A 27,976-nucleotide genomic window follows, 5' to 3' on the forward strand; every position below is an offset into this window, starting at 1 on the left:
CTGTGGGAAATTCTACAGGTCAAATGCTGTGGGTTCTTCATTAGCTAAAGCATAAGGAAAGGAAAGGGATGGAGGGGGAACCGACTTAAACTCTTCAAAAGCACCAAAGTCATGGAAGTCACGGAAAGACCGAGAAACTAACCCAATCTGAGTATGTGGTTAAAAAATAATAATAAAATAAAATAAAAACAGAGACACTGTCAAAGGAGGAGGAGACAAAGGAGAGATGATGATTAAATGCAATGTGAGATTCCAATGGGATCCTGGGACAGAAAATGGACATTTGTGGAAAAAAATTGATACAATACAAATAAAACCTGGTGTTTAGTAAATATAAATGCACCAATATTGGTTTCTTAGTTGTAATAAATATACCATTGCTTTATAAGATGTTAACATAAAGGGGAAGCTACACGAAGGGTGTAGGGAACTCTCTGTACTATCTTTGCAACTCTCTCATAAATCTAAAATTATTCCAAATTAAAAAGTAAAAATGGCCAGGTATGATGGCTCATGCTTGTAATCCCAGCACTTTGGGAGGCTGAGGTGGGAGGATTTCTTGAGCTCATGAGTTCAAGACCAGCCTGGGCAACATGGTGACACCCCACCTCTACAAAAAATAAAAAATTAGCCAGGCATGATGGTGCGCACCTGTGGTCCCAACTACTCAGGAGGCTGAGGCTGGAGGATCACTTAAGCCTGGGAGATTGAGGCTGCAGTGAGCTGTGTTTGCGCCACTACACTCCAGCCTGGGTGGCAGAGTAAGATCCTGCCTCAAAAAAAAAGAAAAAAAACATAAAAAAGAGAGAGAGAAAACTTCAAGGACATATCAATATTTAAAATGGGGAAGACTAAACCATAGTCATTAGGGAAGTACACTTAGGTAAGAAAACCATAGAAATGCAAGGAAAAGACGACTCTAAATGTCAAGATAATGGTTACTTTGGGAGGAGGAAGTGGATTGTGATTGAAATGGGGCACATGGAGAGCGTCCTGGGGTGGAGAGAAAAGTTCATCTTCTTCATCAAGTGGTGGTTACAAGATGTTTGTCTTATAATAATTCATTAACCCATACATTTGTTTTAAGTGGCTCTCTGTATCTGGGTTCTATTTTATAGTGACAGACAGAGAGCAAGAGACTGAGACATAAGACACATAACATCCAAATATAACCAGTGGACCTTGTTTGGATTCTGATTCAAATTGGCCAACTGTAGAAAGACATTTGAATATGGACTGGATATTAGATATTATTAAGGAATTATTAAATTTGTTAAGGGTAATATGGAAGAAAACATCTGTATTTTTTGTAGATGCATAGTGATGTATTTAGGGGTGAAATGACACACTATCTTAGAATTGCTTTAAAATACTCCAAGAAAAAAAAAAGGTGGGGAGATAAATGAAACGAGTATGGAAAAATGTTAATAGTTGTTGAAGATGAACATGAAGATAAAAATTTGTTGCATCTTCTAGCTTTTTGTGTGTTTGGAAATTTTTATAATTAAAGTTAAAGGTGGGGCAGCCCCAAAGCAGGCTGCTTCAGGGCAACAAAAGCCAAATCCCAGGTGCTCCCCACATCACAAATCCCCAGAACTCCCTTCCCAGCAGTCATCTCCCTAAGGTCACAAACCCTATAGTTTCTGAGTAGCCTGTGAGGGGGTTTCACCTTCTCTAGGTCCCTGTGTCACTCTGACTACATGGCAGTCATTCGCACCTTTCTCCATCTTGATGTCCTAATAATCCTAGGAAAGAGAGTCAAAGGGCAAATGAGCTGGACCAGACCTGACGGGGCAGTCCTTGTACTTCAGAGCCTGCCCCTGCAGTGGGTGGGGGGCAGGGAAGGACAAGAGGGAAGAGGGCAGGTGCAAACTCCTCATAGTTATATGCATTCACTATTAAGTGAACTTCCAGAGGCTGGTGGCACCTTTGGTTGGAACACTGTTCTGAGATCTTTGCCTCCCCCAGGCTCCCGAGAATCATGCCTCATTCCAAGCAGCCTAGTCACTTCCAGAGTCTGATGCTTCTGCAGTGGCCTTTGAGCTACCTTGCCATCTGTGAGTATTGACCCAAGAGTGCATAGCAAGAAGCCAGAGTCAGAAGCCAGGGCCAGATCTAGGGTGACTTTTAGGGCCATGTGAAGTCTCATCTTGAGCCTTTCCATCATCTAAGATTGTACTAGAGAGTAAAACCAAGGAGTCTTGAGTTCCATGAGTGCCCAGGAGAAGAATGAGATAGAGCCCCAGGAGACAGTGAGAATATGTAGTGGGAGGGGGCGGGGGGTGGAACAGGGTCATGATGGATATGAGTAGATCTAGTTAATTTCAGCCACTTCCTAATCCTTACTATCTAGAGAGGAAAAGTGAGGCCCAGGGAATGCTCCCTTATGATCATGGGGAATAGGACAGAGGAAACATTAGCATCCCAGACTTAAAGAAGTATAGCCTGTGTCTGAACCATAGAGTTGTCTATTCTGGGAGTGGGGTGGTGGTAGCATGGGGGAAGACAGTGTCATTGGAAAGAATGGTGAATGGGCAAGAGGACAAGCATAGTGGATAGGAAATACTAGAAGGATGCAGATGCTGGATGGGCAGCGTGTAGGAAGATATAGATAATATAGGGGTGAGGGAGAGTGGGCTAGTGGCTTAACGAGGGATGACGGATAGTGAGGGAGACAGGAGACAAGAGGAAAAAGATGGTGACCAAATGGGGGCAGGAGGAAAAAAAACTGGTGGGAAGTAGAGAGCAGGAGTACAGAGGTAGTGGCTGTACAGGGAAGCAGGTGGACAGGGATGACAGATAGGCAGAGAAATAGGGCTTCTGTATGGTAAATGATAGAGGAAAAGTTTGAAGGACAAGTAGACATGGATGATGAACAGGACCTGGATTGTGTTGAGGGCCAGGGTCAGAGGCTTAGGTAATGTGGAGAGCTGGTGATGGGACTGGGCATGGTCAAGTTCTGCTGGCAGCACAAATTTGGTCTAACCTGGTCCCTCATCAGTTTGGATCTTGCAGCCATTGTTCGTCTACCTGCTGTTTACATCCTTGTGGCCGCTACCAGTGCTTTACTTTGCCTGGTTGTTCCTGGACTGGAAGACCCCAGAGCGAGGTAAGACTCACAGACCTAGAAAGAAGAATGTTCCATCATAACCTGCAGCCAGGGAGTCCCACTCGCCATACCACAGGCCCCTCATCCAAGTTCTCAGAGCCACAGGAGCTGGGCCAAACAGGACCATCCTAGGGTCTCCTCCTTTCCCACCTCTCTAGCAGAGCCATGCTAGGGAATCCCTGAGTCCGTGGAATGTATGGGATGGCACACACTGACATCATCCCCTACTGCTTCTTTTGCCTCAGGTGGCAGGCGTTCGGCCTGGGTAACTGGTGTGTCTGGACCCACATAAGGGACTATTTCCCCATTACAGTAAGTATCTCTTCCCCAGTGTCCTCAGAGTTCCCAAAATACTGGGTAGGCATTTATACCACATGACTAGAGTTGTCCATAAGGAAGATAAGTATCCCAGGGAAGTCTCAGTCTATGCTAGATATACTTCAAGATTCAACATTTCTACTGAGCACTCCATACTCAGCTAGGAAACTTTGGACACGCTTGGCATCACCTGCCAGCTGACACAGGCAGAAGGCAAGCACAGTTCACATCAGTTTAATAAGCATGGATTGAAAATCTACTCTGAACCACGTTAGCAGTACAGAGAAATGAATAGGATGCAATTCTCTGCCATCGAGGAGCTCACATCTAATGGGGAGGACATTAGTATAAAGTATATTATTTGTTTGGCACAAGGTACAGAAGTAGTTCAGATGGGGGATAAGGAAAGGCTTCACAGACATGGTGATATCTTAGCAGGGTTTTCCAAGTTCCATACAAGTTATTTAGGCAGGCACTGGAAGGGGATTGGCAGGAAACAATGCCAGGAAGAGGTTCCAGAAATGTACTGTTATGCTGATCCTCAGGGCACTCTTTGGAGTACACAACAAACACCACCCCGACTTTTAGAGCCAAGCTTCCTGATCTTTTTCACAAAAGTGCTCATAGACAATGATAATTTGCACAAAGCACACTGACATAGATGGCTGAGGCTACTTCTAGCCACAGGCAGGAGATCTGGCAGTTCTAGCTGTCCCAGATCCTACCTTGTTGTCCAATGGCCACAGAGACCAATATCTCAGCCCTCCTGAAACCCATTCAGGAAATCTGTTGGAAAGCTCTGCTTTAGAGAGCACCCTGATCCCTGAAGTAACACCACCCTTGTTTCTGCCATGTAATCTCATTCCACCACCTCTGGCATTTCTCTCCATGGCTGCAGATCCTGAAGACAAAGGACCTATCACCTGAGCACAACTACCTCATGGGGGTTCACCCCCATGGCCTCCTGACCTTTGGTGCCTTCTGCAACTTCTGCATTGAGGCCACAGGCTTCTCGAAGACCTTCCCAGGCATCACTCCTCACTTGGCCACGCTGTCCTGGTTCTTCAAGATCCCCTTTGTTAGGGAGTACCTCATGGCCAAAGGTGCTTCTGACCATACTTACTGGAGCTTCTGGTCCATGTTTCTGCTTGGAAATGCACCCTTTTAAATTCCATCCCCTCCTCACCCCCCCGCCCCCATGTCATTATGGCATAGTAGTCAAAAGCATATGTTCTAGAGCTAAGCTGCCTGGGATTGAACCCTCCTAGCTCTACCACTTGTGTGGTCTTGAGCAAACTAGCCTCAGTTTCCTCATCCATAAAGTGGTACAGATGAAAATAGTCTGACATCAGTTGTGGGATGATGACTAAGTGAGATGATGCAAGTAAAGAATTCGACACTGGCCAGGTGCAGTGACTCACGCCTGTAATCCCAGCACTTTGGGAGGCTGAGGTGGGTGGATCACCTGAGGTCAGGAGTTCGAGACCAGCTTAGCCAACATGGGAAAACCCCATCTCTACTTAAAATACGAAAATTAGCTGGGCATGGTGGTGGGCACCTGTAATCCCACCTACTCAGGAGGCTGAGGCAGGAGAATCGTTTGAACCCAGGAGGTGCAGGTTGCAGTGAGCCGAGATCACAGCATTGAACTCCAGCCTGGGTGACAGAGAGAAACTCTGTCTCAAAAAAAAAAAAAAAAAAAAAAAAGAATTCGACACAATGCCTGCCACAGAATATATCCTCAATAAATAATAGCTGTTGCTCTTAATGAAAAAAAAAAAGGTACCATTATACATGGGATTCAGAAAGTCCTTCTGGTTATCCCACTGAAAACCTTCCTACCGGTTTTGGCTCAGTGCCTCCTGCAAAGTGAAGATATTGCCTCATCGTGAGCTATTCTGTTTGTCAACAGCCTTTTCTTCTCCACACTCTTTAGTCCCATCTCATTGCTCCTCTCCTCCTTGGAACTATGGGAACAAGCCAGTGAAGAGCAGAGAAGAGTGTTCCCTCTTAGTAATTTTCTCCTCTCCTGATCATTTTGCTCCTTGATTCTCTTTAGGTGTGTGCTCTGTGAGCCAGCCAGCCATCGACTATCTGCTGAGCCATGGCACTGGCAACCTCGTGGGCATTGTAGTGGGAGGTGTGGGTGAGGCCCTGCAAAGTGTGCCCAACACCAGCACCCTCATCCTCCAGAAGCGCAAGGGGTTCGTGCGCACAGCCCTCCACCATGGATAGGTGTTCCCCACAGAGGGGCAGTGCATGGTGTTCTCTGAGCAGCATGACCCTGTAGGTGAGGCCAGGATGAATCAGATGTGAATTTTGCCCTCAAGGAACATACTACCAAGTAAGAAAAATGGGTCATCCAGTCCTTCTGAGCTAGCTCAACTAGTTTCTAAGAGGCCAAACCATAAACCCAGGTTCAATATCAAGGGGATTGGGCTAAGGCTGCCCTGGCATATAGATAATGCCCACATTATCTCTATCAATGCTGGTATCTACATCTGTCTGCTAATGGTAAGTGCACGGGGCAGTACAGTATAATGAGTGTGTGTGCAGGATTGGGAGTCAGGAGCCTGATTTAAAATCCTGGCTCCATGACTGTGCACTCTGGGACAGGTTCCTTAACCATTCTGAGCCTTGGTGTTTTTCATCTTAATGATGTGGCTAAGAACTGTACCTACTCCATAGGGTGATTGTGGGCTTTAAATGAATTTATCCCCACAAAACACTTACCATGTCCCTGGCACACTGTAAGAGATCAATAAATGTTAGTATTTGTGATTTAGGGGTCCAGAGCTGGAGCTGTAGAGTGCCCCATTGGGTCAGCAGGCCAGCTCTCTGGACACATGGACAATTGTCGTATTGCAGACCTAGAGAAGAGGGCAGTATTTCTTCCAAGGACCTTGCCTGAAGGGCCTGTTCACCAGTTGGAAGAATCGTGTGGGGAAGAGAGCTCTGAGCTGGGAGTCCTGGGTTCTAGTCCAGATCCTGCCACTCACTCACTGCCTGAGTGGCCATCCCTTTCTGAACCTGTACTTCTGCATCCCCCACTGTGCCCTCCACGGCCTTTGCTGTGAGTAACCAGTAAGGTAACATATGTCAAAGTGCTGAGAGATTGTTATTAGCAAGTCACAAAGATTTGTATAAGAGAGATTTACTTTTCTCTCCCTCACGGAATTTGAGCCTGACTGTCTACCCAGGGCACTGTTCAGGGTGGAATCTCATGGTCTGTGGAAGGGAAACAACTTTTCTCTGCTCTAATCCCATAACCCAAGGACAGAATACCTTATGCATTGCCCCCTTGGGTGAGGGGCATATCACATAAAGTATGGGCATCTGTGCAAAATTACTGTCATCTTCTCTGTGCTTTCTAATAGAAAGAGTTGGATATTCCCCTCCTTGACACCTCCTGGAAACTTTTCATGATATGGGTCTTTCTGGGGATCTCTGCTCAACTTCTCTTGCTTCCCTGATGCTCCCCGCCCCCTGGCTATATCTTGCCCTTGTAATCCTGGCCCAGAGAGAGCAATCTCACTGGCCTTGAAAATTTCATGACAAGAGACATTAAATAGGGAAACCCTGTTTAGTGCAAGAAAAAATGCTTTATGTCACCAGGATTTCATCAAAATAGATGAGGGCCTGGCAAGCAAACAAATGTTCTTCCAGGGTGGGTCTCATCCTAGCTTGTGTTTAGAAAATAAATTGGAGTTTTCCTACAGGGCTCATCTGGTCCCCACCTTCACTTTTGGGGAAACTGAGGTGTATGATCAGCTGCTGTTCCATAAGGATAGCAGGATGTACAAGTTCCAGAGCTGCTTCCGCCGTATCTTTGGTTTCTACTGTTGTGTCTTCTATGGACAAAGCTTCTGTCAAGGCTCCACTGGGCTCCTGCCATACTCCAGGCCTATTGTCACTGTGGGTGAGTGCCACTCTCAGCCCCAGTGCCACCTCAGGTTTCTCAACCTCAACCTCAGCCTGGCCCCACCAAAGAAGAGGGCAGCAGAGGGGAAGGTGGGAGCTGACCTGGGATGCGAGAGTCAGGCCCAAGGTAGGAGAGAGAGGTTAAAGGAAGAGGAGGTTCTAACGCTTTCCTCTTCTCTTTTCCGATCTCTCTTGGCAGTTGGGGAGCCTCTGCCACTGCCCCAAATTGAAAAGCCAAGCCAGGAGATGGTAGACAAATACCATGCACTTTATATGGATGCTCTGCATAAACTGTTTGACCAGCATAAGACCCACTATGGCTGCTCAGAGACCCAAAAGCTGTTTTTCCTGTGAATGAAGGTACTGCATGCCCAGGAGCACAGGAGTGCCTGCCTTGAAGAAGAGACTCATCTGCCACTAACCAAAGACAGGCAGGAGATGAGGGAGGTTATATGTGGTAGGGGAGGGCATGAGGAATTCCTTCTTTGCCTTCTTGCCACAGGGTCCTTACAGGAGTTCTTTCTGAAGAGCTGCACACAGTCATTCCTCAAAGGAGGGCATCCTGGTGCCCCTCATGCTGGGGCCTGATGCCTGGTCATCATTTGAGTCCTCTGGGACACATTAGCAGTCACTGCATATTCCCCCAGCCCCTGGGCAACTATCTACTTTCTGTCTCTGTGGATTTGCCAATTTTGAACATTTTATATAAATGGAATAATACAATATGTGGTCTTTTGTGGCTGGCTTCTTGGCATAATATTTCCAAGGTCTATCCATGCTGTAGCACATGTTAGTGTTTCATTCCTCCTTATGGCTGGACAACACGCCAGTGTGTATAGGTGTACCACATTTGTTTATCCATTCACCACTTGATGGACATTTGGGTCATTTCCACTTTTTAGCTATTATGAATAGTACTGCTATAAATACTCATGTATGTACAAGTTTTTGTGTGGTCATCTGCCATCCCCAGATATAAAGGCTTATCTTATGCCCACACCACTGACAAGCATGCCTTTAGGATAGATAAAAGGATCATTTTTTAGTTGGCATGGGCATTTCCCATAAGTCACCTTGTCATAATGATCCTCTGACTTCATAGTCCCAGGGCACTTGCAACCATCCTCATAGCCTACTGTGGGGAATACACTTGATATCTATGTTTTAAAGCCTTACTAAATTCTGTTTAAAAGTTTTTCTTGCCGGGCGCGGTGGCTCACGCCTGTAATCCCAACACTTTGGGAGGCCAAGGCAGGTGGATTGCCTGAGATCACGATTTAAAGACCAGCCCGACCCCGTCTCTACTAAAAATACAAAAATCAGCCAGGCATGGTGGCACACGCCTGTAGTCTCAGCTACTCGGGAGGCTGAGGCAGTAGAATTGCTTAAACCCAAGAGGTGGAGGTTGCAGTGAGCCAAGAGGGCACCACTACACTCCAGCCTGGGAGACACAGTGAGACTCTATCTCAAAAAAATAAAATAAAATTAAATAAATAAATAAAAGTTTTTCTTAAAGTTGTATTCTGAGAATCTTAAAAGAGTAAATAAAAACACAGATATCTCTTCCTTCACGAGGCAGCCAATAAGAGACACTTAAAAACACAGCAAATGACCAAAAGTTAAAAGACCATTGAGACTACTAGCTTTTTTTTTCCTTTGCTTAACGTTTAAATATTGGGTCCCATCCTGTTCTCTCACATTCTACTGTTTCAGGTCTGAGACATCTATTTCTAACCCATATTTTCCTCATAAGCAAACAGTGCGATATATCCAATTTACTAATCTCCAACAAGCACCTCAACCTCAACATACCCAATACCAGTTGAGTCATCTTCCTTCTCCCAACTTCATAACTTATCACCAAGTTGTATCAATTTTGCCACCTTCATATTAATCCAACCTGTCCCCTTCTCCCCTTCTACAGTCACAATCTAGTCAAGGCCCTCAACATTCCAAGACTATATCCACTCCCTCTAGAAAAGTCCTCTTTAATCAACCCATCCATCATACTATTTCCAGGGCAATCTTGCTAAAACTTATATCTGACTTTTCATTCCCCTGCTTAAATCCTTTACTGTTCCTACAATACCTCCACTCTGGGTACCAATAATGTTCCTTAGATGTTAATGAATATTGCACAGAAAAAAATAATTCTGTGGGGGCGCGGTGGCTCATGCCTATAATCCCAGCATTCTGGGAGGCCGAGGCGAGTGGATCACCTAAGGTCAGGAGTTCGAGACCAGCCTAGCCAAAATGGTGAAACCCCATCTCTATTAAAATTACAAAAATTATCCGGGTGTGGTGGCACATGCCTGTAGTCCCAGCTACTCAGTAGGCTGAGGCAGGATAATCACTTGAACCTGGGAGGCAGAGGTTGCAGTGAGCTGAGATCGTGCTCATCTCTTAAGCCTACATCAAATCTCACCTTCCCAGTGAAGCCTTCACCAGACCGAATGAGTTACTCCTTCCTTCATTCTTCCATAGCCTTTTGATAGGGAGTGATTTGCGATAAGGCTGAAAAGTACAGAGCTGAATAATACAATAAATAACGTAGACTAGGCTTTCAAATGGTAAGGACTTAGTGAGCAAGTCAGGGAATTACATTTTCTTTACAAGTGTACATGAATCATTCACAACCATTATTTATGTATTTGAAAATAAAAACACTTTTAACTAAGATGTAAAAGGCAGAAATTCTACCTACTATAATCACAGGATACAACACAGCAAACTTAGAAATAAATAATTAAGATAGAATCAGAGTCCACAGCTGAACTGGAATAAAAAATATTCTCCTGACAACTGGCTCAGAAAATAAATTTAGAGACAATAATAGAATATGTTGGAAGGAACAAATGAAATGTAAATATCACACATAAAAATGTATGCAAATAGAAGATCATCCTGGAGCATCTTCAAGTGTCAGAAAGCAAAGAAGTGCTCAGAAAACAAAATAATAATGGTGTGTCAAGGGAACACAGGAGCAACCTGAAAAAGCTCTCAATGGCCAAAGCTGAAACAATTTGAGCAATAAGACAAATAACATAAGTAACATAATGTTGAATTATAATCTGAAGTATAAATTATGTATACATGATTCCATATTGATATAAATGAATGAGTAAACAAATAAATAGTGGCAAAGGGACAAATCTTCTTTACTGAAGAATTACAAATAATGTATGTAGATACTTCCCCTCAGGAGGTAGAACTTAATCCCCTCCCCACCCTCAAGTGTGGGCTAGATTTAGCAATTCAATTCCAAAGAATGGAGTGTGGGAAGTGAAAAGCATTACTTTTAATGGCAAAACTGCAATCACTTTTGCCCCAACCTAATAGTACTTTACAGCAGAGAAACCAGGCAAACACTACCTTAACCCAGCAATCAAGGTTAACATTGAAACCACCTTTGCAAAATTATGACTGAGACAGTGAAAGAGATCTAACTTAACCGACTCCATCTTGCTTCTAACCTCCAAGCTGTCCTTGTTCATTCCTGGGTGTAGGCTGAACTAACTTCGGGAGAAACTTAGTTTATAGTTTAAACAAAGATGGTAACAGTCCTTTCCCAAGGCAGACCTCCTTCTTGCGTGGGGACTAGATTGCCTTTGTAGGACTAACATTAGCCACAAGATTAGAAATTATGGTTTAGGAGTCATGCAGCTGGAGGCTACAAGATTCTGACCCTCTCTAAACTGCTCCTAAGATCAGTGCTCGAGATATTTTGCAGAACCTGCACTTGATGGATCAGCTGGCACCACCCAGATCAATATACTGGCTCATCTGATCCTGTGGCTCCCACACAGGAACTGACTCAGTGCAAGAGGACAGCTTCGACTCCCTATGATTTCATCTCTGACCAATCAGCATTCCTGGCTCATTGGCTTCCCTCCACCCACCAAGTTATCCTTAAAAACTCTGCTCCCCGGTCAGGTGCGGTGGCTCATGCCTGTAATCCCAACACTTTGGGAGGCTGAGGCGGGTGGATCATGAGGTCAGGAGTTCAAGACCAGCCTAGCAAATATGGTGAAACCCCATCTCTACTAAAAATACAAAAATTAGCTAGGCGTGGTGGCAGGCACCTGTAATCCCAGCTACTCCGGAGACTGAGGCAGGAGAATCACTTGAACCCGGGAGGCAGAGGTTGCAGTGAGCTGAGATAGCGCCACTGCACTCCAGCCTGGGTGACAGAGTGAGACTCCATCTCAAAACAAAAACAAAAACAAAAACAAAACAAATGAAACTCTGCTCCCTGAATGCCTGGGGAGACTGATTTGAGTAATAATAAAACTCTGGCCTCCCACACAGCTGGCTCTGTGTGAATTACTCTTTCTCTATTGCAATTCCCCTGTCTTGATGAGTTGGCTCTGTCTAGGCAGCAGGCAAGGTGAGCCCCTTGGGCGGTTACAACATCACAAGTGATAAATCATGTTGATATCTTGTGAGGAGAAGGGTATTTCACTTCTGTGTTATTCTCCAGTCCCAAGAACCTAGTCTAATTATGACAAAAATATCAAAGAAGCCCAAATTGAGGAATATTTCACTAAATACCTGACTAGGACTTCAAAGTCATTAAAGTCATGAAAACAACGAAAGACATATTGTTCACAGACCAAAGGAGACTAAGGAGACATGATGATTAAATGCAACGTGCTATCCTGAATTGCATCTTGGAACAGAAAAAAACAGTATCAGTGGAAAAACTGGTGAAATTTGAATAAAGTCTGGAGTTTAATTAATAGTAATGTACCAATGTCAGTGTCTCAGTTATGAAAAATGTGCCATGGTTATGTAAGATGTTAACATTAGGGGAAATTGAATGAGAGGTATTTGGGAACTCTGTGCATCATCTTTGCAGTTTTTCTGTAAGTGTAAAATTAATCCAAAATAAATAATTTATTTTAAAAATGTGTGGGTTTCTGCCAGATTGGTACTGAAAGAAAACCTAATCGCTTTTAAATGTTTTTACTAATAAGAAAAGAAATTACATTCCTACACGAAAAGCTTTAAAAGTTACAGGAGAGTTAACCAATTAATTAGAACATATATAAGATAAAACCCAGGGGTGTGTGTGGGTGTAATAAATCCTAGGCAGAGTCACCGAATTTGGCCAAAGTACTCTGTATTACTCGGCTTGGGCTGCTATGATAAAATACCACAGACTGGACGGCTTACACAACTAAAATTTATTTTCTCACAGTTCTGGAGGCTGGAAAGTCCAAGATTAAGGTGCCAGCAAGTTTGGTTCCTGGTAAGGGCGCTTTTCCTGGCTCATAGATGGCCACCCTTCTTGCTTTTAGGTCTTCATATGGTCTTTCCTCGGTGAATGCACTTGGTGAGAGAGAGTGAGAGGGAGCTCTCTGGTGTCTCTTTCTGTAAGGACACTAATCCTATCAGATCAGAGCTCCATCCTTATGACCTAATTTAACCTCAATTACTTCCTTAAAGGCCTCATCTCCAAATACTGCCATACTTGGGGGTTAGGATATTAACATATGAATTATGGGGTGGAGAACACAAATACTCAGTACATAACATACTCCACGTTGTATAAGGGGGACATAAGAAGATCACTTTCATACCATAGGTAATATTCCAGCCAGGTGCAATGGCTCACACCTGTAATCCCAACACTTTGAGAGGCTGAGATGGGAGGATTGCTTGAGCCCAGGAGTTTGAGACCAGCCAGGGCAACATAATGAGACCTTATCTCTACAAAAATTAGCCCGACATAGTGGTGCATGCCTGTGGTCCCAGCTACTTGGGAGGCTGAGGTGGGAGGATTGCTTGAGTTTGAGGCTGCAGTGAGCTGTGATCACGCCTCGGCACTCCAGCCTGAGAGACAGAGCGAGACCTTGCCTAAAAAAAATTAAATTATGTCTCAATTCTAGTCTTTATAGAATTGTTTGATGTACTAGTCTTAACAACACTAGAAATAACTTCTAGGAACTGTATTTAATTTTTAATTAACTACTTCCATTTGGGCCATGAATTGTGCTCTTCCACTGACTTCATCTGAAAGTAAACATTTATTTAACATGGAAAATGTACAAAACAGTGAGCACAAGAACAATCATGCTGCTCACAATGCTGACACATTATGGTTCCTTCGCTGTAAGGTCAAATTTCTTAAAAATTGCTACCAAAAATTTTAAGTTGTAATAATATTTATTTTTAATAAAGTTTCAGATTTATTCTTATATACCAGAGATTCATGCTGAAATAGATAGTGATATTCAACTTCATCCTGAGCTTCAGTTGAATATTGACTTTAAAACTTGGCCATACAGGCTAGTATCAAAAAGTCAAAAAAATAACAGATGCTGGCAAGGTTGCAGAGAAAAGGGAACACTTATACACTGTGGGAATGGAAATTAGTTCAGCCACTGTGGAAAACAGTTTGGAGATTTCTCAAAGGACTTAAAACAGAACTACCATTTTACTCAGCAATCCCATTACTGGGTATATACTCACAGGAATAGAAATTATTCTACCAAAAAGACAAATGCATGTGTATATTCATCACAGCACTACTCACAATAGAAAAGACATGGAATTGACCTAGATGCCCTTCAATGGTGGATTGGATAAAGAAAATGTGGTACATATACACCACTGAGTATATGCAGCCATTAAAAAGAATAAAATCATATCCTTTGCAGCAACATGCATGGAGCTGGAAGCCATTATCCTAAGTGAATCAACATAGGAACAGAACACCAACTACTGCGTGTTCTTACTTATATGTGGGAGCTAAACATTAAGTACACATGGACACAAAGAAGGGAACAACAGACACCAGGGCTTACTTGAGAGTGGAGGGTGGGAAGAGGAGGGTGAGGATCAAAAAACTACCTATCAGGTACTATGCTTACTACCTGCTGATGAAATAATCTGTACACCAAACCCCAGTGACACATAATTTACCTATGTAACAACGTGCGCATGTACCCCTGAACTTAAAATAAAAATTAGAAGGAAAAAACTTGGCCATTCAGCATTTGGCCAAAATAAGTTTACAATGCCCCTTGTGTTTGTGCATAAGAAAAGATCTGGAGGGATATACACCAAGGTATGAATAGTGACTCTCTAATCTTCTTTATGGTGGACTTTATTTAAGACACTGGTCGCAGTGGCTCATGCCTGTAATCCCAGCACTTTCGGAAGCCAAGGTGGGAGGACTGCTTGAGTCCAAAAGTTCAAGACCAGCCTGGGTGACAAAACGAGACCTCATCTCTACAGAAGAAAAATTAGCAAGGTGTGGTGGCAAGCCCCAATTGTCCTAGCTACTCGAGAGGCTGAGGTGGGAGGATCAACTGAGCCTGGGAGGTTGAGGCTGCAGTATGCCATGATCATGCCACTGTGCTCCAGCCTGGGTGACAGAGTGAGACACTCTCAAAAAAAAAAAAAAAAAAGAAAGAAAGAAAAGCTACTATAAACATCTTTATATGGCCATATATTTGTCTTGGGTAAATACCTGGAAATATAATTCCTGCGTCATAGGATAGGCATATGTTTACTTATATAAGAAACTAACAGACTCTTTCCAAAAGTGTTTGTACCATTTTACATTCCCATCAACAATGTAGGAAATTTTTTGGATGTTTCACACTCTCACCAACATTTGGCATTATCAATTCTTTTAGTTTTAGCTGTTCTGGAGAGTGTGTAATAGTATCCCATGGTGGTTTTAATGTTCAGTTCTTTGATGACTAATAATGTTGATCATTTTTTTCACCATGCTTGGCCACTAATAAATATATCTTCTTTTTTGAAGTATCTGTTTATATCTTTTGCCTATTTTGTGGGGCTGTTTGTGTTCTCATTATTGAGTGTTAGCAGGAATTCTTTATACATCTTAGATACCAGTACTTTATCACTTTATCAGATAGATGTTTTGCAAATATTTTCTCCCAGTCAGTGGTTTGTCTATTTATGTGATAAATTTATGTGATAATGGTCTCTCTCTCTCTTTTTTTTTTGGAGATGGAGTCTCACTCTGTTGCTCAGGCTGGAAGTGCGGTGGCACGATCTTGGCTCACTGCAACCTCCACCCCTGGGTTCAAGCAATCCTGCCTCAGCCTCCTGAATAGCTTGGACTACAGGATCCCACCACCACACACAGCTAAGTTTTGTATTTTTAGTAGAGACGGGGTTTTGCCATGTTGGCCAGACTGGTCTCGAACTCCTGCCCTCAGGTGATCCACCTGCCTCGGCCTCCCAAAGTGCTGGGATTACAGGCATGAGCCACTGCGCCCAGCCGGTAATGGTCTCTTTTGATGAGCAAAGTTTTGTTTGTGCTTTCATAGACTTTATTGTTTGGAATAGTGTTAGATTTACTGAAAATTGAGATAGTGCAGTTTCCCTATTGTTAACATCTCACACTAGTATGGTATAGTTGTTACAATTAATGAACCAACATTGATATGTTATTATTAACTACACTTTATTCATATTTCCTTAGTTTTTACCTAATGTCCTTTTACTGTTCCAGGATCCCATCCAGCATACCCTACTACATTAAGGTATTATATGTTTGGCTCCCCTTAGCTTTGATGGTTTTTCAGATTTTCCTTGTTTTTAATGACCTTGATGCTTTTGAGGCATGCTGCTCAAGTACATTGTAGGATGTCCTGCTATTGAAATTTGTCTGATGTTTTTTATCATGATGAGACTGAAGTTATGGGTTTCAGGGAAGAAGACCACAGAGGTAAAGTGCCATTTTTCATTACCTTATAACTAAGACACATAGTATCAACAAGACTTATTACAGTTGTTGACCTTGATCACCCGGCTGAGGTAGTGTTTGTCAAGTTTCTCCACTGTAAAGTTACTCTTTTTCCCCTTTTCCACTCTGTGAGAAGTCTCAATAGTTGACCCTTAAGGAGTGGGGAATTATGCTCCCTATCCTTGAGGATGAAGCAGCTGCATGAATTATTTGAAATTTTTCTGGTCGGCGCAGTGGCTCAAACTTGTAATCCCAGCACTTTGGGAGGCCAAGCCAGGCGGATCACCTGATTTCAGGAGTTTGAGATCAGCCTGGCCAACATGGTGAAACCCCGTGTTCTACTAAAAATACAAAAATTAGCCGGGTGTAGTGGCGGGTGCATGTAATCCCAGTTACTTGGGAGGCTGAGGCAGGAGAATTGCTTGAACCCGGGAGGCAGAGGTTGTCTTGAGCTGACATCGCGCCATTGCACTCCAGCCTGGGTGACAGAGCAAGACTCCATCTCAAAAAAAAAAAAAAAATCCTCATTGGAGATTTGTTTCTAGCAATTTTTACAAATTTTCGATAAAGCCTAATTTATCAAATTATTTCATATGGTTATTATTTTCTGGGTTCTAATAAATCTTTGCCTGCCCCACAGAGTTCTTGCTTGTCTGTATTTTACGATCCTTGTGTAGTGACAATGCATTGTGTTTGTAATAATGTAAGGCAAGTTTTAATTTTTTTGTTGTTTTTTTTTTTTGAGTTGGAGTCTCACTTCATTGCCAGGCTGGAGTGTAGTGGCACGATCTCGGCTCACTGCAACCTCCGCCTCTCGGGTTCAAGCAATTCTCCTCGCTCAGCCTCCCGAGGGACTACAGGCACGTGCCACCATGCCCAGCTAATTTTTATATTCTTAGTAGAGACGGGGTTTCACCATGTTGGCCAGGATGGTCTCGATCTCTTGACCTCTGCCTGCCTCAGCCTCCCAAAATGCTGGGATTACAGGGTGAGCCATCATGCCCGGCCAAGTTTTAAAAATTTAATAAAAATCCATAGCTTTTCAGATGTGGGATTATTGCTCCTACATTTTTGGAATTTTATTCCTAATTCATTTTTAGACAGTTGTGCCAGACCTGCTGTTTTGGCAATGCCTTAACAAATTAAAAATAAAAACCCAAATTTTGAAAAACAAAGCTATTTTAAAATGCATAGAAGTTTTCCAAAACCATCTCTGGTGCACCAAAATTAACCAATATTTAAAGAATTGCTTTTGAATCAACTGTTGACAGTTCAGTTTTTCTGCTGTCTTCTCACCTGACAGGCTGGTCCTTTCCTACTTGGGGCTAGATCTTCCTTGATAAGGTAGGGCCCTGACAGGTCTTCCTGGACACCTCAGATATTCACTCATTCACTCACTTCATTCAGCAATATTTATTGACCACCTATTATGTTCTAGGCACTGGGGAAGACAGAGAAATAAGTCAGACGCCTACGTCCTTAAGAACTCGATCTATTGGATGACTGCTCAAATTCAGTTGATGGTTATTAATGCTGATTTACAACACATTAAGCATTCTCACATGCAGACTGTATAAAACTTTGCATGTGAAATGGAAGCGACAATGTCAGGCTACAATAGTATGTACACAATGAGTACAAGACAATTTGGAGGAATTTCAATTGTTGAATTCAAGATTTATTAGGTTCTTGGTTTTCCAAGAAGTTAAGTTTGTAAAAGATGTGATAAAAGATTGCATACTGTTAATCTTACTTTTGTTACAGAACTTTCTCAGAAAGGAGTTTAGTTGCATTACAGAAGGTTATCATGGGAAAATCAGTTTTTAAGTCAGAAGAAAAAAAACAAGCAGTATGTAACAGACCCTGCTAGTATCCTACCCAATACCTATTATTATCCCTGTCTTCTTTACTCAGAAAACTCCCTGTCCATTTGGGGCAGCAATATACTCAGCTTCCCATACACATAGCTGGGGGTGGCCACATGACCTAGCTCTAACTAGTGAGGTGTAAGCAGAAGTCTACTGGGTGGTGTTTCTGGAAAGGCTATTGTTTTCCTGATAAAGAAAAAGGGCTTAGTTTACGGGATTCTTTAGCCCCTTGCTATATACCTTTACTCCTTTCCTCCCATGTAGAACACAGACAAGGTGCTTGGAAATTGAGCAGCCATTTTATAACCACAAAGATTAAAAACATACATTAAAGAGATGGTAAAGCAGGAAGCTGTAAGCATTTTCTTGAGCATCTGTACCTACCCTGTATTGCTGACATGGGGATTTTTTGGATAAAACAAACAAACACACACAAGAAACACATACCTTGTTGAGCCCTCACCATGGGTTTCTGTTACACACAGTCAAATGCATTCCTAATTGATGGACTACCTCAAAAGGGAAAGGTTTCCAAGGAAAGTATTTTACTTATTATTAGGAGAGGGGAAAACTTTTCCATCAAATTTGAAAAGCTGTGCAATTTCCTGGAAAATGTAGAAAAGTATTTTTTACATTTCTACATACGAAAAAAGAAAAGAACTTTTTTGGTCTGTATCTGCCCATGGTGGAGAGAAGAAATCTAGGAGTGCAGGAGACATAAGCTAACTCCTACCCTCTGACTAGGTGGTTTCCAGATAGTAGGTTTCCCTTACTAGAACGGTGCCTCCTAAAATGTATCTTGGCATAGGAAGTCCTTGAGCTGTGCCTTGCAGGAAAAAAATGGTTCCTTGGTCCATAAGTCTGGTAGGTATTGTACATAGAACCCCCTCCTCTTAGAAATTCACAGTGGATATTATGATGTTAAGGGCTCCAGATAAATCCTGTAGTAAAGAAATCTGCTTAACAATATTAAACCCAGCCCCTTCAAAACTTAGTAGCACCTGGAAAATGTATTTGAGAAAATTTCTTTAGAGAAATAAAGACAAAAATGTTTAAAAAAAATCAAACCAGCTTAAATCCTCAAAGAACCAGAACAGCAGCTACCCTCTGGAAAGGGATCTAGCAATATTTAGAGTGGGTAAAAAAAATGTTTTATTCACACTGCAGATAGAGGGCTATTGATTTAGTGAAGGGAATGAGATTTACAAAGAGCAGTAAGTTAAACATCAGTGAGAAGTAACACAAATTGGGCAGGTGCCATCGGCGTGGTGATCCCTGAGAGGGTATCAGTTGATTCTTCTCTTAAGTGTTCCCAGTACATTTGTTTTCTTTCATTTTTTTGAGTTGGAGTCTTGCTCTGTCACCTAGGCTGGAGTGCAGTGACACGATCTTGGCTCACTGCAACCTCCACTTCCCAGGTTCAAGCGATTCTCCTGCCTCAGCCTTCCGAGTAGCTGGGATTACAGGCATGTACCACCATTCCCGGCTAATTTTTGTATTTTTAGTAGAGACAAGGTTTCACCATGTTGGCCAGGCTGGTCTCAAACTCCTGACCTCAGGTGATCCACTTGCCTCAGCCTCCCAAAGTGCTGGGATTACAGGCGTGAGTCACCGCGCCTGGCCCCAGTACATTTACTTCCTTCTTTCCATCAGTAGATCCAAAAACAGGACTAGGACCCCAAACTGTGGTACAAAATAAACAATAATAACCAATCTGCTTCAAGAAAGATTTCATCTTCCACTCTTTCTGGAAGAGTTCTTACATTTTAATAATTTATACTTTGACCCAAGAAGGGATAATTTTTCTTCCCATCTTGTGACCCAAATACATAAGCTCTGGTAATCAAACCTATACCAAGGTACCCTCATAGACATACTCACTCTTTGGTTCCACTCAGATATTTCTGCTCTTCCTTCTGATGACAAGCCACATCTCATCTCATATAGGAAATATCAGCTCTGTAGTTATGGCAAGTAACCCATTAAATGGGTTATTCTGAAAACTTTGGAAAGAGGTGTGGTCAACAGGAAACTTTGGAAAGAGGTGTGGTCACCAACAAATGCATGTAAAAAGTTCTTGATTACAAAAGCTATTTAAAATTGGCCTCTTTAGTCAATGCCATTGGCTATCATCTATTGTATGCATAAACCCAGTTTGGCAGAGAATCAAGTATTTTTTATTGAGTGTTTCTGAGAATCACATCCTCCTTGAATTCTCTTAGGCATTTGACACTGTTGATTGCTTTCTTAATCGTTCTCTTTTTTTATTCAAAGTTTTTTTGTTTTTTAAATAACTATCCTAAATCCCTGTTTCTGAAACTCTCTTCTCCCTCGATGCAATGCCAGAGTCCCAAACTGTTTCCTCCCAATCCATCACTATGGCCATCCCTCGGTGATCAGTTCTTAGCCCTCTGCTTCTCACACTCGAAGGTTCATTCTTTGTCATGATCTTAACTATCACATCTAAGCAGCAGATTCAAATATTGAGTTCTGGTTCCATGATCTATGGCCATACCACCATGAACGTGCCCGATCTCATCTGATCTCCGAAGCTAAGCAGGGTCGGGCCTGATTAGTACTTGAATGGGAGCTCTTATTCCACGTCCAGCTATGCTAAAGTTGAAAACCATTGAAAGCAAGTTCCCGCCCACAGGAATTGTAAGTGATGTTTCGTCATCCATTCTCCATTGACTCTTTGCAACAGCTTTGTCAAATGGGTATTCTTATCCCAATTTATCAACGAGGAAATTGAAGTTCAGAGAGATCAAGTAACTTGTCGAGATCATGCAGCTAGTGAGTATCAGATCAAGGATTCAAAGTCAAGTCCAGTTATCTGATGAAAATTGTTTGTTCTCTCTACTACTCCTTATCACTTCCTTTACCAAAAGCTGGCTTTCATCACATCAATGAAGGAGAGCAGAGTCCTGAGTGAAGCATTTCACTTAACCAGCTGGGGATTGTTGGATGAAGGAATAGAAAATGTAAGCAAAGTGAAAGCTCAGAATGTGTCACCTTCCCCTCCTCCCTACATCCAGGTTAGCCTTACAGGCAGGCCAAGTAGTGAGTAGCCCACAGAATGGAATGTGAAAGATGCTGGTTATGTCTACTTCCCCTCAAAACATCTTTCCAATGCCTTCCCACCACCATTGTTCCTAAAGTCCCCTAGGCCTTTAATTCCTTGGGGTTCCTGTGGCCTCTCAAAGTGGAAATATACCCAGAAGAAGAAACAAAAAACTGAATTACTGACGTATAATCATTCAGAAAATATTTATTAAGCACCAGAATCTGAAGAGGTACTTAAAGCTTCACCAGAATCTGAAGAGGTACTTAAAGCTGAGATAATTATCTTCTTTTTACAGATGATGAAATTGTGGTTCAGAGAGTCTGAGTGACTCATCCAAGATGACACACCTGAGCCCCATTTTCTGAACCAGAGCTCAGACTTGGGTCTTCTCATTTTCTGTTCTATGCTCTTTCCTTTCTATCGCAGTAACTCAAGGGGTTTATAGGTGGGAACTCAAGACAAACATACATGAATAGTTAAATAACAATTCAAGATAACGGTAGAAGTAATGTTAAAAGACAATAAAAGTGCCCAATGACTGATAGAGGCAATAATTACTCTAGGAGTGACCTGGAAGGTCACTGTGGGTAAGAGTCAGCAGAGAAGGCCTCAAACAGGAAGTAGGACTTAAGCCTGGCCTTGGAAACTGAATAGAAAAAGGGCAGCCCAAGAAGAAAGGGAGGGCATTACAGTGCAGGGGACAGGAAGAATAAAGACGGAGGTGAGAAAATCCAAGTCTTGTTTGGAAAGAGAATGAAAAGACCAATTTAGCTAGAGAAGAGAGACTTTTACTGGGGAATAATGGAAAATAAGATTCAAAAGACCCTCTTGAATTTCTGACAAAATGATTTTGACTTGTCTTGTGGACAATAGTGAACCATGAAAAAATTTTGAGTAAGACAGTGAAACTCTGAAAGCAGTGTGTGGGTAGACTAATCTGGCAATATGCATTGTAGAGGATGCCTTTCGATGGGAAGAGACTGGAGATAAGGAAGACTAGTTAGGAGCCTATGACAGTCAGGGATAAGGTGACAAAAGCCAGTATTAAAATGGTAGTGCTGAGACTAAAAGGAAGGCCAATTGTAATTGGCAAGATGAAGAAAGAAATGTCAGAACCTGTGAAATAGGGAGAGATAAGAGTTGAACTTGCCTGAGAGTTTTCAAGCCTAGCTGACTCGAAGAAAGAAGACGCCATGAACAGAAATTAGCAAGACAGGTAGAAAAACTGGTTCAGGGAGTTTTGCCTTTGACATCTTGGGGTGGAAGTAACAATAGAAGGTCCAAGTGAAACTGTCTAGTAGGCAATTGAAGATGTAGAGGTGGAGGTTGGGAGAAGGGAAGGCCTAGAATTGAGTTGGCTTGGTGTAATGGTATATAATGGAGCCCTGGGAGTCAGGAGACCTGGGACTTTGCCTCTTCTCTGCCACTAACTTACTGAGTCACGGGCAAGCCACCTCTCTGGGCCTGTTTCCTTCACCATAAAGTGAGGGGGTGCACAGACCCTATATGATCTCTGAGGTACTCTCAAGGACTATGAGTCACCTGCATGTATGTTTTCTCCATGGCAAAATCAATAGTCGGATGAACAAAGGGCATTAAATAATCCCCAAATGCTATGACTCTGTGACTGATCTCAGGAATGCTGTTTACTTAAGGAGCAAAAGAGAAGTCAGCAAAGGAGATAGAAAGTAATCAGAGAGATAAAAGCATGAGGAGAGAAATTCTAAAGCAAGAGGATAAAATAAGGAACTAAAATTAAAAGTATCACAATAAATAAGATAAATATTTACATCAAATAATGACAAAGGGATAGCATGTATATTAAGTAAAGAATACATTTAGATATATAAGAATACCACTAGGGTGCCAATTGAAGAAAGATGCAAAGAGTAAACATATGGGAAAGAGTTCAATCACATGAGTAATCAAAGAAATGAAAAAATATGAAAATAATGTTTAATCATCTAAAGAGATTTCTTCTAAAGTCCAATGCTAGCGCTGCAAGGGAACTGGAACAACTCATACGTCATTGTGGTGTTGAAAATTTTTGCAGTCCTTTTGGCAGTCACGATCCATAAAAACATTCATGCTCTTTGGTCTGGTAATCCCACTCCTGGGAATTTGTCCTAGAGACAGAATTACAAAGACGAAAAAAAGCCATACACATTAAGATGTTCAAAGCACAGAAAAATTGAAATATATCTAAATATTTAATAATAGGGGAATAGTCAAATAAAATGTAATCTACTGACAGGTGTAATTTTATGAGGCAACTGAAATAATAGATATGAAAGACTATAGCAACCAGGGAGAATATTTACAATAAAAGGTTTCTAGGCCAGGCATGGTAGCTCATGCCTGTAATCCCAGCACTTTGGGAGGCTGAGGTGGGCGGATCACTTGAGGTCAGAAGTTCGAGACCAGCCTGGCCAACATGATGCAACCCTGTCTCTACTAAACATACAAAAATTAGCCAGGCGTGGTGATGTGTGCCTGTAATCCCAGCTACGTGGGAGGCTGAGGCAGGAGAATCACTTGAACCCGGGAAGTGAAGGTTGCAGTGAGCCGAGAATTGTGCCACTGCACTACAGCCTGGGCAACAGAGCAAGACTCCGTCTCAAAAAAAAAAAAAAAAGAAAAAAGAAAAGACAAACGGCAGCAGGGTTAAGGTGTCAGTGATAATGCTTTGTTTTTTTTGTTGTTGTTGTTTGTTTTTAAGATGGGATAAAACGGGTGATGGAAGATACTTGAAATAATGAAGAGAGGTAAACAAAGGAATAAGAAAGGGGAGCACCTCTTATTCTGGAACTTCAGGGAAGAAAGGGAGAAAGACAGGGCAAATATAGAGTAGTTATCGTGAATGATAACTGGAAGTTGAAGCGTTAGAGCTTCTCAGTTTTGCAGGAGGCAAGGTAACTCTCTTAAGAGATCACAAGAAGGAGATGAATTTGGGGACTTGTGGAGGTGAAAAAGACAGGAAACAGCTGCTGTGGAATGTTCACTAGGAACACACCAGGCTAAGAGGAATGAGAGCTTAGGCAAAGTTCCAGGATGTGAAGTCTTAGTGGGTCAAGCCAGCCTTGTCCTCTGGCTTCATCTGCAATTTCCTCCAGTCCTAGAAGAAAGGAGATTGGCCTAAGGTGAAAGTCAAGGTGTTTAAAGCTAAAGTGCAAGGGAAGACAGCCCTAAAGTAACAGACCAGAAAGTTCATCTCGATTAAGCATATGGGAGTTAAATAGACTGAGGAAATGGAGGAGGCTGAGTCAGTTGGGATGGAAAGAGCAGCTTTACTGGGTGGGGACAGCAGGTTAGGGGAGGTGATGGGCAAAGAGGCCATGGTCATAGGAATAAAAGGAAGAGAGTGCAGATGAGGAACAGTGTACGCAACAGTGGCTGTGAGACTGGGAGAACTAGTAAGAAAAGGAGAAAAAAGCCGGTTCATTTACTCCTAATGGCAGGAGTCCTGCGTAGCAAGAAGGTCCTGGACATCTAGGGAGAAAGTGGGAGCCTTTCAAAAAACAAAAAGGGAAATTCAGGGGAACTGAAGTCATTTTTTTTTCCTTCAGTCCAGCCCCAGCCCTACTCTACAGAGAGAGACCCTTAGAAGCCAATAAGAGTTAGTATCATTAGATAAGTAAGAGATCAGAGACAGGTTAGCAAGGGTGGGAAAAAAAAGAAAGGCAAGGCTGGGGTCTGACTCAGGAGACCAACAGGCTGGAAGGTGATTTCAGAGGGAGAAGGCCTGTAAGTGTGAGCCCACCCTTCTCAAGAATGCCTGCCAAGAAATTCTTACTTCCCAAGGCTTAGGGGTTAGCTTCTCAATTTCCAATGCACCCCCCTCCCCTCCGCAACTTGATCCAATAAGCCTGTAAGTGCTAAGATGGCACTGGAAGAGAGAAGCAATGAATGGGTGGGAAACTTTAAAAAGAACCTTCCCAGTCCTAGTGCTCCACCCTGGCCTCAAAGTCCTGAAGCCTGATCTGAAAGAGCTGGTGACAGATTTATCATTTATTTGGGGCAGGACCTAGAGAAAGGGGGGAGATCAGTGAAACACTAGCTCTGGGCGTCAATTCTTGTCACCACCTTCCTCTGCACAAATCTGCTCTACTCCTCAATGCCAGAACTTACAGCCATAGACGTGAGAGCTCCACCCCCTCAGTCTGAGCCATCCACTTGTCCTTTTATTAAGTACAGGAGAGCTGTCATATACATGTTCTCAGCAAACATCATAAAGAAGGTCCAGTCCCATTCCTGTCCCAAAGGCTGTTATCAGCTAAGGTCCCCACCCTATCACAGGACTTTAATTCATGCTGCACACCAGTTCAACAGTGTCAGGCCCCCAGCTACATGCGGGGACCCTGGCATGCAGGCTCCCTGGGATCACACCCTATTCCAGCGTCTTGGTAAGCAAGACTATGCTGTCTTTGAGAGAGAACCAGGAAGTCGGTGTGGGTGCTACATATGGCACATCCTCGGCATCTGTGATATGGAAGTTGCCTCCACTTCCTGATTCTGGTTATCACCATCAGATACGTCAGGCCAATCCTGAGATGACTCTTCCTGATCCACCCCTTCAGCTGAATGCTCTGGTCTGGGTAGAGAAACACATGCTGTAGGAGGCTGTGGGGGAAATGGGACAGGGAAAGAGGACTGGGGAAGATTTTCAGGAAGATTGTAGGACCAATGGCCCCAGGAAGGAACAGAAACAACGAGAAAGGAGTAGAAGATTGGCATTGGCTAAAAAAGAGTCGGCAACTGAAGGGGTTATGAGAGATGAGGTCACCCATGATATCCCTGCCTCCCTGCAACCCTCAGGGTGAGAGCTTCTCTCCAGAGCCTGGAAAAGAGGAAGAAGCACCTTACCAGGTATCACTATTGTGTTCCCTCACCTCTGCCCTGCACTCATCCCCTTTTCTCTCACTTCCCGGCTTCCCGTGTTACAATCTATCTGCCCTAGGAGTAGAGCAGCTACTGTCCTGGGGGGTGGCCGCCCACCTGCAGCTGCTATCCTCAGGCAGGGACACTAGTGCCAGGGAAGAGGCAGCTGTGCGGGGCTGGGGCTTGCCACCACCACAGAGCTGACGGAGCTGACGTCGATATTTGTCCCCAGTGAGCAAGTAGAGCACAGGATCCAGGCAGCTGTTGGCACTGGCCAGGGGCCGAGTCACTTTATAGACCACGTTGACAATGTTCAGTACTCGGCAGTCAGCTTCCAACAGCCTGGCCAGGTAGTAAATGGTGCGGGTGATGTGGAAAGGCACGAAGCAGACAGCAAAGACAGTCAGCACCACAGCTATGGTGCGGAGAGAGCGGAGGCGAGAAGACGACTGTGCAGCGCCTGGCAAGGGCTGATACAGGCGACGAGCCATGAGTCCATAGCAAACAAGAGTGACCAGGCAGGGCACGCCAAAGAGCAGCCCCATGACCGCCGAGCTGAAGTGCACATAGTGGTCAAACTCTTCAGGCCGAGTGGTGTCATGGCACAGGACGGTGGTCCCTTTGGTGCTGGTTGTGACAAAGAACAGGTTGGGCACGAGGCAGCCGGCTACGACCAACCAAACTGCCAGGCAGAGAAGGCCTGCGAGGCGAGGGCGGCCCCAGCGTAGTGCCCGAAGTGGGTGGCAGATGCCCAGGTAGCGGTGCACGCTGATGCAGGTGAGGAAAAGGACGCTGCAGTACAGGTTCCAATAGAAAAGAAAGCGGACGAACTTGCAGATCTCAGTGCCAAAGGGCCAGTGGTTGTGGGCTGCATAATAGTAGATGAGGGTGGGCAGCGACAGCACATACAAGGTGTCTGACAATGCCAGGTGGAACATGTAGGTGGCCGTTGCATCCCACGGTCGGAGGCGGAAGATGAAGAGCCATAGGGTTGGGGCGTTAAGGCCCAAGCCCAGCACAAAGACAACTGCATAGCTCACAGGCAGCAGGATGAACTTGAAATCCTCATCAAACCAACAGTCCAGCTCCACCTCACTGCTGCCAGGACCTGGGCTGAGGCCTAGGGATCTCAACAGGGAGGACTCTGTACTGGCCATGGCCCCCCTGGAGATGGAAAGGGGAGAAGTGAGGGTGGCAGGATTTCCCTGCCCATCCCCATCCCTGAGCTGGAGCAAAAAAAGTAGAGAGCAGGGAGAGCAGTGGTTGAAGCACTAGGGAGAGCTGACAGAAGTGCATCTGGGTGCATTCAGGCTAGCCTGGCCCCTACCCAAGCTCCCTTGGTCCAGCTTGGGAAGTGGTGGGCAGCAGGCAGTGCTGGGGCTCAGGCAGGCAGCCCGTGTGTTTGGGTTGTACTCACTCTGCAGCTCACTCTGTCCCTAAGAGCCTGGCTGGCTGAAGAGGGTGGAGGCCTCCCAGCACTATCCAAAGTGGGAAGATACCTAGACCCAAAGTGTCTTCTGACTCGTCATCACAGCTATATCCCTGGAAGAGGAGTGTCTCTCCCCACAGTGCCTTCGCCTCTCCTAGTGCCCTGGTCACAGTGTCTCCAGATGAGATTTACCTATGACACCTTCCCCACTGCCTGCCTACAGCCCAGGAGCCCCACTGCCACCCTTGCCCAAGAACGTTGGCACGTCTCCTACCTGGTCCCCTTGAAGCTGAGCTCAGCTGACTCTGTCACCCTTCCCCTTGGCAGCCAGAGGGCATATCCAAGGAGGTGGAGTTGGAGGTGGGGCCTGTCCCTCCTCCCACCTGGGAGATTAAAAGAGTTAGAAAGGCCCTTTACGATGACCTAGTCCAACCCACTCATTGTACAGATTGGGAAACTGGGGCCAGCGAGATTACTATTTAACAGCTTTGAAATGACTGCAGGAGGAAGAACACGAGGAAACATCCAAGTTTACTGATGAAGAGCCAGGCCCCTGGAGATAGATTACAGGGGGATCATACAAGTCTGTGTAAGTGAGCAGAAACATGGGAAACGAATTTTCACATGGGCAAGTGCAAGACAACACATTGAAAGATTTTAG

General features: G+C 43.8%; 2 protein-coding genes across 2 annotated transcripts; one reads left to right on the forward strand and one right to left on the reverse strand.

Annotated features, from left to right (window-relative positions):
• The first annotated feature begins 1,981 nt into the window (after positions 1-1,981).
• On the forward strand, positions 1,982-7,702 carry AWAT1 (acyl-CoA wax alcohol acyltransferase 1). Its single transcript, XM_055376133.1, is given in 8 exon segments — positions 1,982-2,057; positions 3,002-3,109; positions 3,355-3,372; positions 3,375-3,421; positions 4,326-4,530; positions 5,487-5,664; positions 7,147-7,346; positions 7,548-7,702. Coding segments are annotated over 8 exon segments (987 nt in total).
• A 17,881-nt stretch (positions 7,703-25,583) lies between these two features.
• On the reverse strand, positions 25,584-27,625 carry P2RY4 (pyrimidinergic receptor P2Y4). The gene has a single exon (XM_004064326.3). It carries the CDS (start codon positions 27,041-27,043, stop codon positions 25,946-25,948), a length of 1,098 nt encoding a protein of 365 aa, XP_004064374.1. The 5' UTR covers positions 27,044-27,625; the 3' UTR covers positions 25,584-25,945.
• Between the last annotated feature and the right edge of the window lie 351 nt (positions 27,626-27,976).

Source organism: Gorilla gorilla, chromosome X (assembly GCF_029281585.2).
Source record: "Gorilla gorilla gorilla isolate KB3781 chromosome X, NHGRI_mGorGor1-v2.1_pri, whole genome shotgun sequence".
In the NCBI taxonomy this organism is placed as follows: domain Eukaryota; kingdom Metazoa; phylum Chordata; class Mammalia; order Primates; family Hominidae; genus Gorilla; species Gorilla gorilla.

Excerpts from the sequence above, each read along its gene's own strand:
- P2RY4 (XM_004064326.3), bottom strand. The coding sequence starts at position 27,043 with ATGGCCAGTACAGAGTCCTCCCTGTTGAGATCCCTAGGCCTCAGCCCA.